Below are 14,651 nucleotides of genomic sequence, written 5' to 3'. Positions count from 1 at the left end.
CCAGTTAGCCATTTGTCCCATATACTACCATTATTGTGTAATTCAGCCTTTTCTCACTTCTTTAAAATACCATAGTTAGTTATATTATAATAAATTCTTGTGTCTTAAATCTCTTTCTGGACTTTCTTTTCTGTTACATTGCTGTGTCAACATAGGTGCCATGACATGTTGTTTTAATTATTTTTGCTGTATAATATATAATTATCTGGTAGGCAAATTCTACTGCATTAACTTTTTGTTTCTATCCTGTATTCTCCCAGGTGAAGTTTTGACTATCTCGCTAAGTTCCAAAGAACAAAACTCTATTGAAATTTCTGTTGAATGTACAAATTAATATTTAGTAGTACTTAGTTTTCCTATCTAAAAACACGCTTTGTTCTGTCCTTTTCAATATTTTATCATTTATTGATCCTGAAAATTACTGAATCTTATTCTTGGGGATATTTTTTATTGCTGTCTGGAGAAAATGTTTTTTCTAGTTATATCTTCTATGTGTTAATTGCTAATATAGAGAAAAACTTTTTGTTTTATTTTTATTTTTTTATTTTATTTTTTTTTGCGGTACGCGGGCCTCTCACTGTTTTAGCCTCTCCCGTTGCGGAGCACAGGCTCCGGACGCACAGGCTCAGCGGCCATGGCTCACGGGCCCAGCCACTCCGTGGCATGTGGGATCCTCCTGGACCCAGGCACGAACCCGTGTCCCCTGCATCAGCAGGTGGACTCTCAACCACTGTGCCACCAGGGAAGCCCTATTTTTGGTTTTTTGTATTATTTATTTTGTATTTTTCTCATAAGTTTCTCATAAGTTATTTTGTATTTTTCTCATAAGTCTTTTAGGTTGTTAAGATAGACTAATAACAACTTGTCAGAGACCACTTTAGTATGTTTATTCCAGGATGGAAATATCATTTCAAAGCCCTGATATTGTTCTAGGTTACGTTTGTAGTTTGAGATTAGGCATAAATATCTTATTTGCTTGTACTGTACATAATTACATTTATAAAATTGAGTACAAGTGGAAATGTATTCAACAGTTTAGGTTGCTTTAGAAAATGAATTAAAATTGGGACTTTTTTTTCCTCTTAAACCTTTCAAAAAGGATATTGTAAATCAGAATTGGCAGAACTGTCTTTGTTCTAAAATGTTTTCCTCCTTTAGGAAGTAGTTCTAAAAGATGGAAGAATTGAAAGACTAAAGTTGGAACTTGAAAGAAAAGATGCTGAAATCCAGAAGCTGAAAAATGTGATCACTCAGTGGGAGGTTTGTATATATTTACTGTTGTAAACTAATTCTATAAATTTGTACATTTTCTGTTTTTATTATATTGAAATATGTTTAATATTTGATTGATAGAAATAATATTTCTGCTATTTAGGTTTTTTAGTGCATTAATTATATATAATCTGAATGATAGTATATTTTTATCATAGTAAAATACATATAACATTAAATTTGCCATTTTAACAGTTTTTAAGTGTACAATTCAGTGGCATTAAGTACTTTCTCAGTGTTGTGTAACCATCACCACTATTTCCAGAACTTTTTCATCATCCCAAACAGAAACTCTGTACCCATTAAACTCCCTATTTCCCCTTCTACTGCAATCCTTGATAATCTCTAATCTCTGTAAATTTGCCTATTCTAGGTACTTCCTATAAGTGGAATCATGATATTTGTCCTTTTGTGTCTGCCTTATTTCACTTGGCATATTTTCAGCATGCATATCCATGTTGTAGCACGTATCAGAACTTAATTCCTTTTTATGGCTGAATAATACTCCACTGTATGTATATACCATATTTTTTGTTTATTAGTCTGTTGATGGACACTTGCACTGTTTCCACCTTTTGGCTATTGTGAATAATACAGCTATGAACATTGGTGTACAAGTATCTGAGTCCCTGCTTTCAGTTCTGTTCGTATATACCTAAGAGTGGAATTTCTGGATCATATGGTAATTCTATGTTTAACTTTTTAAGGAACCATCAAACTGTTTTCCATAGCAGCTGCACCATGTTACATTTCCACCAGCAATGAACAAGGGTACCAATTTCTTCATATCCTTGCCAACACTTGTCATTTATACAATTTTTTTTAACCACAAACCTATTACTCTCCTCCTTTCTTAGGCTTTTAAAAAAATCTCTTATTCATCTCAAGTATCATTCTCTTTTTGAACTAATTATTTTTGAACTAATTACTTTTGAACAATTATTTGTTGAATGCCTGTAATAGGCCAGGTGCTTTTCTAGACCCTGTGTATGTAATAGTGAAAAAGAGTCAAGTTCCAGCCCTGCTGGTTCTTATATTTCCCTTCCTCGTCTACTCATGCCTTTAAGAATTATCCCTGTTAAAACCTTTTTGAGCTGCACCCACTTCTGCCTTAGTTTTTTCTTTGTCATTTATATTTTCTTTTGCTTTTTTTGAGCATTTACCATGTGTTAGGCACAGTGAATACAAAGATGAGTTAGTAAGAAGCTCATAGTCTAATGGAGAAGGTAATCATGTAAATAATTGCAGTACAATGTAGAATTTGTGATTGAGATCTGACAGAGTGCTCCAGAAGCCCAGAACAGGAATAAATCCGTTGCTGCTATTGAAACTTGGTAAAGGTTTCACCAAAAAAAAGATAGTTTTTCCAGATAGAACAGTGCATACAAGGCATGAGAATGGTAGGAAATGCATTGATACTGACGTTTAGAGAAATGCAAAGTTGTAGAAGGTGAGATTGGGGGTGTTAGTTGAGGTCAGTATTTGAAGGCATTTGCATTTTAGACACGGAGAGGGCAGTGAAGGCTTTAGAAGGGAAGTGACATGAGAATTTTTTTGTGGAAGATAATGCATATAGCTGAGGCCTGGAGTGAAGACTGTCTGGTAACAAAATTAACAGGTACTGAGTGTAAGAGGAAGAACACATTTTGAACTGGTTTGGGGAAACGGAACTAATAGATCTCGTTTTGGACATGTTGAGTTTGAAATGGCTGTGGATGCAGGCATAGATGTTCAGGATGTTGAACATCTGTGTTGGACACATTGGAGTCACACCATACGTGCGTTTAACTGTGTGTTCTCTTTTTCATGAAGTTAAAAATACTAATGAGGGCACTGTATATTTCATATGTTCTTTATTATAAATTGCACAGTACTAGGATTTTATACTCTTATGTTTTCATAGATACATTTACTCTTCAGGATTGTAAATGCAAAACTATATGTTATTTTTATCGCAGTATAAAGAATATTCAGGGGTAATTTTGTTCATTTGCAATTTTTGCTTTATGAGCTGGCTTTAGGCCTTGAAGACTAAAGACATGCTTCCATATACACTGATCTGAACCTTGGAGAAAAGGCTTGAGCTAGAGTTTGATGAGGTATTAACATTGATCGAAACCCTGAGAGTGAGAATTTTATAGTGGATACAGTTTTATATTCCCAGTAGATATATTTCTGTATTCATAGTGAGTATAGTTGTAGTTGACTGTATTTGTTTTTCCCCTTCATATTTTTATGTTTCCATCTGACTTATCTCCCTCTTTCATTACTTAGCTTCTCAAAAGTCCTACTCCCTTTTATGTTTACTTCTTCCATTCAATGTATTGTCTGCAGTATTACTCAGTAACATTATTGATTTATCCTCAGCAATTTACTGGACAGAGTATTTAGTAAAAGTCATCTATTGGACTTAATTTAAAATACATCAACTTTGTTTTACAAGAAAGATTTTTGAATCTGGTAACTGCTGTACATATCTGTGTACATGTTGAGAGAAGAAATGACAAATTTCTTATATTGATCTGTTTTCTTTCCCTGACCTCTTGTATTTCTATAGTTACTAAATATATTGTTTTCTCTAATGTATTAAATATTTATAAATACTTCAGTGTGTGCTATAAGACACGTTGAATAAGAGTAGTGTAGGGGAAAAATTCCCTGGAATATGGATGTTAATGTGGGAACACAATTCCAAAATTGTTTATAATGTATAATTGTGTCATTCATGTAGTTTGAAAAGAAGCTAAGCCATTTTTTTAAGTTGAAAAATAACTGAAAGATACTTCAGTAAATTACTAATTCATTTCAGCCAAAATGTAAGTAATTCAAAAATTACTTTAAAAATATTCAGTTAATGAAATAACAAAAGATTAGTAAAGCCTTAAATGAGCAAATATAAAACTGTGCTGTACAGTAACTACTACACATGGTGTAAAATTAATACGCTACATGGGTTTTAAATACATAAAAGTTAAATTTTTATATATAAAAATTAAATAAAATAAAAATTGTAATTAAATAAAACTAAATACAGTTGAAAGTCATTTTCTCAGTAACACTGGCCACGTTTCCAGTAGTTAGCAGCCACATATTGGACAGTGGCCAATAAAGAACAGATACAGAGAGTTCTAGTATAGTACTGGTATAGAACTATGAATCATTTTTCTTTTTGTTTTCATATAATTATTTTGAATTGTATAAGGATTTTATTTGAGGAAGAAAAGAGAAAGACTCTTCAGGAAAATTTAGTTTTATTCTGAGTTTTCTCCATTTTTACTCTACTCTTCTTAAATACAGTCACCTATAATATTGATTTGTATTATTATACGAGGGATTTAATTAAGTAGTAGATAGTTGTGAATACATTTTCCTCCATCTTTTTTCTTTCAGAAGTAATTTATGTCTTTGAGCAAGCTCCATAAACTGGTAGTAAATCGTTAATTATATCATTTACTTTTAAAAAATTAAATCTTTTTTCCTTGATTATTAGGCAAAGTATAAAGAAGTAAAGGCAAGAAATGCACAGTTATTGAAAATGCTTCAGGAAGGTGAAAGTAAGTGATTTCTGTGTTTTTAGAATTAAAAGTTAATCTTAAAAATATTTGAAGATAACTTTTCAAGATATATGATTTATTAATTCAACAAAATAAAAAGGTTTCCCAAAAGGATACAAACTGGATTATTGACGATAATTTTATTATTACAAGTCTCCTTTGCAGCGCCTTAGTATTACACAAGTTTACAACTATTCAGCTAAGAAACTCTTGAAATTTCAATTCTTATGAATTATTGGAGTACATTTAGAGGCAAAACAAGAAAACATTTGCTTAAGATTCTGTTTATTAATTATTAGAGGAGAAGGCCTGTCTCAACATACTTTTGCTGCCACTCTAAACTTTTGGCAGTAGATTACCAGCAGGAAGCCAAGGAAATCAATCAAAAAAGATTAGAGATAATAACATTAGTAAAGTTGATGTTATATGAAACCACCCAAATCAGTTGCATTCCTGAATATGAATACCTAGTGATGCTAACCTTGAAAGCTCTCTGAAAATTTTCCATTAATAACAGAAAGGGAAGCATGTATTAAATTTGCAAAAGAAAATGAACCATAAAAGAGACATAGAGAAAGACATGAATAAATGAGAAAGTCTTCTGAATAGACAAAATTAAGTGTAATAAACAATTTCCCTTGTTAACAAATGTTAATGAAATCCCACATATAGCTCCTGTGAGTACTGTATAGCACTTGAGAAATTATGAAGCTCACCTTAAAGGATAAGTAAACAAGATACCCTAAATTGTTTCAAATATGAAGATACTGGGAGTGGAATTGTCCAACCAAATATTTAAACTATTAAATAACAGTTATCAAAAACCAGAAATCATGTCCAGCTGAACAGAATATATAGTCTTGAAGTAGAGTAAATACTTTTTATAACTTTACGACTTTTATAATATAACTTAACTGTTACAAGCTTAACTATGATAAAATAGAAGTTAAATAATAATGGGAAAAGGCATTATTTGAACAATTAGATATCAGTGTCCTGAGATTAATTTAGATATGCATGTCACTGAGCTCCATGTGGATCATTTAATGAATAAAATTATGAAAATAATTGTTTACAAGATGTATTTCTAATTGAAGAAAGTAAGGGTATCATTGAACATTGGATGTATGATTTTTAAATACCTAAAAATAAAGTAATATTCCTTAAGGAAACGTTTGTGAAAAGTGAGAAAATTAACTGATAAAAACTTACTCTCAAAAATAGATTGAAGGGGCTTACCTGGTGGCACAGTGGTTAAGAATCCTCCTGCCAATGCAGGGGACACAGTTTCAATCCCTGGTCCAGGAAAATCCCCCATGCCGCAGAGCAACTAAGCCCATGTGCCACAACTACTGAAGCCCGTGTGCCTAGAGCCCATGCTCTGCAGTGGAGAAGCCACTGCAGTGAGAAGCCTGCGCACGGCAACGAAGAGTAGCCCCCGCTTGCAGCAACTAGAGAAAGCCTGCACGCAGCAACAAAGACCCAACACAGCCAAAAATAAATAAATAAAATAAATAAAATTTAAAAAATAGATTAAAAATGGCTACCAGTAAATCATATCAGTGTCCATACTCCGTACTATAAGTAGTCCAAGTAGAACAATTTTATACAGGACCATGACATGAAAAATACAGTACGTTAGAGTTTACAAACTCTAGCATTTGTAATATAAATGCAAATACAGTCAGTTATGTTACAGTACAACATGTGTTCCTAAAAATCACTAATCTCTATAAAATCATACAGTTAAAACCACAAAGTTTATGGAGAAAATGGAGTTAGGAGCATACAATACTCAAAAATTTCATCAGTGACACATTAAAAAAAAAAGGGAACCTATAACAGTAACAGTTTTATACATGTTAAAATGGTTGAATACATAAATACTATAATAAATATGGCACTTAACTTTGAAGACAACCTAAAGTTTGCTGTAGAAGTAGGTTTCAGAAGGGTTGCAGCTTGTGTGTGTTAACTGTTAAGTGATGGAAGGATGGAAACTTGGTGTGGTTCTTGACACAGTGCACTGAAATAGCTGGTAGATATTTGAAGTGTGTGAGTGGGTGCAGTTTTCTTTGTTCATGAAATTGTGCTTAAGCATTAAGTACACAATTCATGTTATGTTCATGTTGTTCCCTGATGTATCAATCTCTTTGAAACACAAAACAGCATTATAGGAAAATTGACTGTAGTTAAAATATTACATAATTGTTAAAAATCACTAGTTCTCAGTGAGTGTGTTTAATTCTGAGGATGGAGGAGTAGAAAGTATAATTTGTAAAAGTTCCCAAGTTGATTCTTAAGGGACTGTGATTTGTTTCTTGAGACAGCATCTCACCTTAGTGCATATCATATTAAACTATGAAAAATAAATTTGAATGACAGAGTTATATTGGTGGAGCTCTGGTGATATCAGTACTCTTATATATTTGGACATTTCCTCCTTTACTCATTTTATTAGTTTTACCTCTTCAGTCTCTCCTAGCTTTTCAAAGTTGAAGAATTAGTTTTTCATGTATTATCCTTTACCATAGGTTAAGTAAATTGTCAGCCATGTGGAAATTTTTAAAGCCTAGGGAACACAGAGGCCAAAGAACAGATCTCTTGCTTCCCCAAAGAGGGAAAAACCTCTAGACGAATGAACAGTTCTGAGACCACAGATGTTATATGATTACTGTGCTCATATGAGCTAACACTTATTGGATAGTGCTTTAATGGTATGAAAAGTCATATAAAAATAATTCTTGTGGACCTTATGATATGCACACCTTGACAATTTAACAAAACAAACAAAAACACTCTACATTGTTTTTAAAATCTTGCTTTAAGATTAGTCGAGGCATTTTAAAGTTTTTTTCCCTATGTGAAATATTTTATTTTCTCTGTCCTTGTCCTTTTTAGTATAAATGGAAAAAATTAATCTTTTGTCATATCTGTACAATTAATATTTTAACACCACAGAAATGTAGAATTTCCAATAAAAGCTGCTGTGGTGATAATAACGATCAGAATTTACCAGTGAAAATTAAGAGGTATATATAGGGTCAAGGAATACATTAAGTATGAGGACAATTAATCTTTGCCTGACTGTATTGCTGTCTTGGTTCAGTAAAAGTATTGTTAAAGTATCTGAGTGATTGAAAAGATTATACTGCTGTTTTTCCTTTTTTGTCAGTGAAAGATAAAGCAGAAATACTTCTGCAAGTTGATGAATCACAAAGTATCAAGAATGAGCTAACGATACAGGTAAGAAAAACTATATATAGGACTGGTTATATTAAGCTGTTCTTTAGTCCTGAATTATGAAACTTGACTAAACAAAAACACAGCCCATCAATACTGCAAACCATACTTCATTATTATTATGTAATAGCAAATGATTGAAAATTCTGTTTACTGAACTGAGGGAGGTATGTATGTCCTAAAGAATAGGGGAAGATAAGGTTGTATTTTAGTTGATGTGGGCTGAATATAGAGATAGAAAGGACAGACAGAACTTATCCTGTTCATGGACTTGATTTTCTCCCCTTCCCATCCTTATTCTTTGGTCTTGTCTTAGAACAGTGAGCTTGCCCTATGTATCTTTAATATACAGCTGAATAAAATGCCTAATTGAAATTGTTTGTGAGGAGAGAGGTTCTCTTCTAATGCTCATTAATCTCATAGTCAAAAATCATCATTGTGAATGACAATTAAGAGTATTTACCAAAAAAGACCCAAAAAAGTCTTTTTTTATTGAATATTTGGTTATAGGTAACTTCACTTCATGCTGCGTTAGAACAAGAAAGATCTAAAGTGAAAGTATTACAAGCAGAATTAGCCAAATATCAGGTATGCTTTTATAATTATGAAAGTGTTTTCATCACAGATAATACATTTGGAATAGGTATATACACGTGAGAATAAAGGTACTATTTTATTCTTAGGCCAAAATTTATTCACCAAACATATTGATGATTTTGTTATTATTGGTTATATAATTTACATCATAGAAAATGTTAAGTTTATTCTAGACATTGGTATATACAGCAATAACTAAAGTAACTCAAAAAGACCTTTGGTACTACATAGATGATGTGAGATATGTGCCAGTGAACCTTATCGAGGGAAGGTACATAATGACATTTATCCCATTATATAATAAGTTTGATCACTTGGGTACAGCAGTCTCTCCTGGATATCTTCATTGTAAAGATATCTTTTCCCTTTTGTAATTAATAAATAATATGTGAAGTTATAGTTTGAGATTGTATATCCTTTTCTTTTTACCCAATGATTTTAGCATCCAGATTAAAGATATTTTTATCAGTTATTATTTTGGTAGTTGCAAAATAGTGATTTTTCTAATTCTGTCATTTCGTCTGCATTTACAAGATGGCATTCAGCATTTTTTTCTGGGTGAAGCAGTAAACAATATCAGGGCTTTGTTTCAATATATGTGTATATGTATATTTGTGAATATACACAAACACATATATTTGTATATACATATGTATGTGTGTCTATGTCATGATATAAAATGAGTTAATTGATGTGGGGGTCATAGTCAAAAAAGTTCGAAAGCCACCACTGGTGGCCTAGAGAACATAAAAGTTGTTTAGCTCCAGCTTTGACATGTCATCAATCCAGGAAGGAAGATTCCCTTTGCCTGGGAAGTTTTGAAAAGGATCTTTGAATTATTATTATTTTTAAAAAACTCTTGTTTAGAAGAAAGGTAAGAGTTTTAAGCTATATAACATTGGTACCTCTGTATAGTGGGTATCTACCTTGTAGAAAGTTTTTTAGTAAATTTATTTTTTATTTCCCTGCTATCAGGAAATCTTATTTTTAACACCTGTCATTATACATCTCAAGTTTCATATAACCTCTTCGTACTTTTTCTTCTCTGAATGAATCTTTGCAAAACTTTTATTTGGTCAGGACTGAATAACAGCATTCTCATACTTGATTTTTTTTTTTTTTTTAAAGAAGGTTTGTTGTAGACATGTTTTTGAACACCAAGAGGGAGGTTATGGGCAGAAAAAGGGTGAAACAAAGAGAAGCTGCCAACATTATTAAATGGGTCTGGGTTCCGTGTGCCCTTGATATAACCACCACTCTAAAAAATGTGCTTTCACAGACAAGTAGTTCCCAAACTTGGCTGATCATCAGAATTTCTTGGGAACTTTTTGATTGTTCAGACCACTACTAATTATCATAAGTAAATAGGCTGGGACAAAGTCTAGAGATCAGAACTTTTAAAATATTACTACTTAGGTGATTCTAGTAATTAACCAAGTTTGAGTATCATTGCCATAGTTTATAAAAATGTAGAAAAATGATAAAATTATTATAAATGCATCAAACCATTATTTATGGTTAAAATGGAGGGTAGAATAGTTATGGATGATTAAATTTTTTTGTACCTTTGTGCTTTCCATATTTTTAAAATGATTCTTTGCTTTTTGAATCAGAGTAAGGCAGAAAATGTTGTTAAAAGTAATTAATGAAAAATACTTCCTGTCTTTTAAGCCACCTTTCTCTTTCTTTGGCTCAAGTCAAATACCATTGATGGCATTTCATTTGGAGGAAATTAAATACAGATTTATATATGTCACTGAGCAAATATGAAAAGTATAATCTTTTCAACCCACTGATGAACAAAATCAGATTTCTAATGCTGTCTTATATGAACAAAACTATACAGAACTTGAATTAGAAATTGAATTACCCAAAAGGGTAATGAAGTGAATCACCAAATTTGCTGATCATATGGAGCAAATTGTCTTATTTTGATCAATTTTTTTTTTTTTTTGGGGGGCTGCATTGGGTCTTCGTTGCTGCGCACGGGCTTTCTCTAGTTGCAGCGAGCAGGGGCTACTCTTTGTTGTGGTGCACAGACTTCTCATTGCAGTGGCTTCTCTTGTTGTGGAGCATGGGTTCTAGTTGCGCAGGCTTCAGTAGTTGCAGCACGAAGGCTCAGTAGTTGTGGCATACAGGCCCTTGAGCACGCGGGCTTCAGTAGTTACAGCGTGTGGGCTCAGTAGTTGCGGTGTGTGGGCTCAGTAGTTGCGGCGCGCAGGCTCTAGGGCACGTAGGCTTCAGTAGTTGTGGCGTGTGGGCTCAGTGGTGTGGCTCACAGGCTCTAGAGCACGGGCTCAGAAGTTGTGGCTCACGGGCTTAGTTGCTCTGCGGCACGTGGGATCTTCCCAGACCAGGGATCGAACCCTGCATTGGCAGGCGGATTCTTAACCACTGTGCCACCAGGGAAGTCCTGACCAAAATTTTTATTAAAAAAAAAAAATCTGGTACAGTGCAAATGAGCTCTAAAAAATAAGATACTGGTGATCAGACTAAGTCCGGACCAGTTCAAATAGATAACTGTTTTCTACAACCTACTTTAACTGTTTGTAAAAATAACAACAGTTATTGCTATTTAAAATACGTAAAAATAATTTAGTGGTATGTTCATTCAAATTTGCAACAAACTCAGAAAAGTTCCTTCCTTTTCATAGTCAAATATGCCTTTGATCTCATTTATTCTTGAAAAGAAAATGCCCCCAAAATGTTATTTCCTCAATAATTTACCCTATTTTTCTTTACAGGGTGGCAGAAAAGGGAAAAGAAACTCTGAATCCGACCAGTGTAGGTGATTCCATTAGCCTTTGAGGTCAACACAAAAATTAAAACTTTCAGGGTTTTGCAAAAATGTATATATTTAATGCTGTGCAACTGCTGAACTATGCAGTTTTTGTTGAAGAAACTTAAAATGGTTAGCTCACTAATGGTTTATAATTTTATGTCCTTTTGGCTTAAAGTGAAAAGAAGAAAAATAGAATTCCAGCACAACTCAATGATTATTGTTTACTATTCGTACTTCCTATCACTTTAGTTTTTCATCAGTCAATAAAAGTAATTTACTCTTCCATTAATGTTTGATTTTTTAAAAATTTCAGAAACAGTGTGAAAGTATTGTTTTTGCTTATAGCACAATCAATTTAATTGGATTTAAGCTCAGTGAATATTTACGCAGCACTTTGTGCATGCTAAATCCTATAGAACATACAAGATATCCTCAAATGGCTTATGCTCAGCGGAAATAGAAGGTGGGGGTGGGTAATGACAGCAGCAACAAAAAATTACCATACATATTAGAGTGTGATATCACATTGTTTGGAAATTGAGAAAACTTGCATGAGATATGGGGTTGGCCAAAAAGTGCCTTCGGTTTTTAAGTAAAAATAAAAGACACATTTTTCATTTTCACCAAGAACTTCACTGAACAATGTATTCACCCTTTTGTTCCACTACCTTCTGCCATTTTTCAGGCAACTTCATAATCCCAAAACTTTTTTATCTTTTTGAGCAAAGAACTGTTCCAGGTGCCTTTTACAGTCTTCCAGGGAATTGAAATTTTTTCCATTAAGAATTTTGTAAAGACCTAAATAAATGGAAATCCAAAGGTGCAATGTCTGGTGAATACAGCGGATGAATCAGAACTTCCCAGCTAAGCTGTAACAGCTTTTGCCTGGTCATCAAAGAAACATGCAGTCTTGCGTTATCCTAATGGAAGATTATGCATTTTCTGTTGACTAATTCTGGATGCTTCTGGATGCTTTTTGTCGAGTGCTGCTTTCAGTTGGTCTAATTGGGAGCAGTACTTGTTGGAATTAATCGTTGGGTTTTCTGGAAGGAGCTTATAATAGAGTACTCCCTTCCAATCCCACCGTATACACATCACCTTCTTTGGATTGAAGACAGGCCTTTGGTGTGGTTGGTAGTGGTTCATTTCACTTGCCCCATGATGTCTTCTGTGCCACATTATTGTACAGTATCCACTTTTCATCACTCATCACAATTTGTTTTAAAAACGGAATGTTTTCATTACGTTTATAGAGAATCGCATGCGGAAATAAGGTCAGGAAGGTTTTTTTCGCTAAACTTAGGTAGAACCCAAACATCTAAGTGATTAACATAACCAAGCTGGTGCAAATGATTTTCAGTGCTTGATTTGGATATTTTTGAGTATGTCGGCTATCTCCTGTGTGGCATAAAGTTGCTTGTTCTCAGTTAATGTCTCGATTTGAGCACTATCAACTTCAACTGGTCTACCCAACCATGGAGCATTGTCGAGCGAGAAATCTCAGGCACGAAACTTTGCAAACCACTTTTGACACGTTCAGTGAGTCACAGCACCTTCTCCATACACTACATGAATCTTTTTTTGCATTTCGGTTGCGTTTTTACCTTTCTTGAAATAATACAGCATAATATGCTGAAAAAGTTGCTTTTTTCTTCCGTCTTCAATTTTAAAATGGCTACACAGAAATTCACCAATTTTGATGTCTTTTTTAAAATGCACACTGATATGACAGCTGTCACATACAATCTAACAAAATTGTTTTGAATGAAGTTAAAGACAACTAAGTGCTACTAGAGCCATCTTACGGAAAAAACCGAACGAAACTTTTGGCCAACCCAGTAGTTTTTTGGAAGGTGGATACCTTTTCTGTAAATTTTTTGAGAAGCATCCTAGGCAGAAGGAGTAAACTCTGGGCTGAAATATTTATTTAAAGGACAGTCTGGCTTGAGGACAGAAGTGTGACACACTGAGAATAGGAAGAGTGTTGATGTGGGGGAGGAATGAAGATAGATTTTTTTTTATTCATATAATCAGCAGTTTATGGGATTGATTTTTTTTTTTAGTGTAGTCAGTGAAATACAAATATGATTCATTAAAATACAGAGAGATTTTTGCTTTATAACAAAGGCAAACACATAAATACTGGTATTGGCCTCCAAAACCAGCATTATATGAAAGACTCCACTTCATGACAGTCTTTAATAAGAAAAAATACTTAATGTCATCATTGTTTATATGTCTGGCTTCTTCCGTGTGGTTACATGAACCTTGCAAAGAATTGTGGCTTATTATTATTCTCAACACTTAGTTCTCTATGTATCACAGAGTAGATGTTAAATAATTATTTGTTTAATTAATTGATAAAGTGGTAAAGCTTTTAAAGATAGTTTTCCCCTAATTTTACCTTTGATTAAGAATAGGTACCATCAAAACCTACTTAATTACTTAAATATATTTGGTAATCCATGGTACCATATTTTTCAATCCAGTGATGAACAAAATCAAATTTCTAATGTTGTCTTATAGGAACAAGCCAGACAGAACTTGAATAGTTTCAATTATAATTGAATTACCCAGGTAGTTAATGAACTGAATTACCAACGCCTATCACATTATCATCTGCTTTTGATTATTTACCTATACACTATCCATTTGGTACATTATCTAACATCTAACACAGTGCCTGGCACATGGTAGACACTCAACAGGTACGCCATTTTCTACTAGTGTATATATGGTTTAAAATCACCTGAGCACATAGAAAACTTCATTGATTATCCTGTTTTGTGTTGGGTATTCTCTGGAGTACTGCACTCATAACTTTGTTTTTCCTGCTGATTTTTTTCATTGATTGATGTATCCAGTTCTGTGGGCTTAATCTGTCACTTCTAGGCCAATGTCTCAATTTCAACAGAGAAAGCTTTATCTAGTAAGAGACAGAAAAGACAATCAGTTGATTTCTTCTGTTAGATTGATTTCTCAGGCATCCCCTTTTAATAAATATCTTTACTCAGATTCTTTTCTGCTTCCTGAATATGCAATGAAATTATTGATAGCTTACTATGTGTTAGGCATTGTGCTAAGTACTAGAGATGCAAATATCCACAATCAATTGGAAGAACATAGAAATGTAAAGAAATATTCATAAAATATTCCAATAAATAATAATACTGATGTATTCAAATTGCTGTTGGGGACAGAAG

At 33.3% G+C, this 14,651-nt stretch overlaps 1 protein-coding gene across 2 annotated transcripts in view; it reads left to right on the top strand.

The window, feature by feature from the left end:
* Positions 1-11,738, top strand: part of GKAP1 (G kinase anchoring protein 1) — an 80,849-nt gene extending 69,111 nt beyond the window's left edge. The window contains exons 9-13 of one of the 2 annotated variants that reach the window (XM_024753745.1): positions 1,159-1,260; positions 4,763-4,826; positions 8,002-8,072; positions 8,580-8,657; positions 11,411-11,738. In XM_024753745.1, coding sequence (XP_024609513.1) covers positions 1,159-1,260; positions 4,763-4,826; positions 8,002-8,072; positions 8,580-8,657; positions 11,411-11,458 — 363 coding nt within the window. In that variant the 3' untranslated portion in view covers positions 11,459-11,738. The remainder of the gene's footprint in view (positions 1-1,158; positions 1,261-4,762; positions 4,827-8,001; positions 8,073-8,579; positions 8,658-11,410) is intronic. The other variant, XM_024753746.1, reaches the window with a different exon arrangement.
* The last annotated feature ends 2,913 nt before the right edge of the window (positions 11,739-14,651 follow it).

This window comes from Neophocaena asiaeorientalis, unplaced genomic scaffold (genome assembly GCF_003031525.2).
Source record: "Neophocaena asiaeorientalis asiaeorientalis breed wild unplaced genomic scaffold, Neophocaena_asiaeorientalis_V1.1 scaffold220, whole genome shotgun sequence".
Classification (NCBI taxonomy): Eukaryota; Metazoa; Chordata; class Mammalia; order Artiodactyla; family Phocoenidae; genus Neophocaena; species Neophocaena asiaeorientalis.
This window is presented reverse-complemented; position numbering and strand designations above follow the sequence as displayed.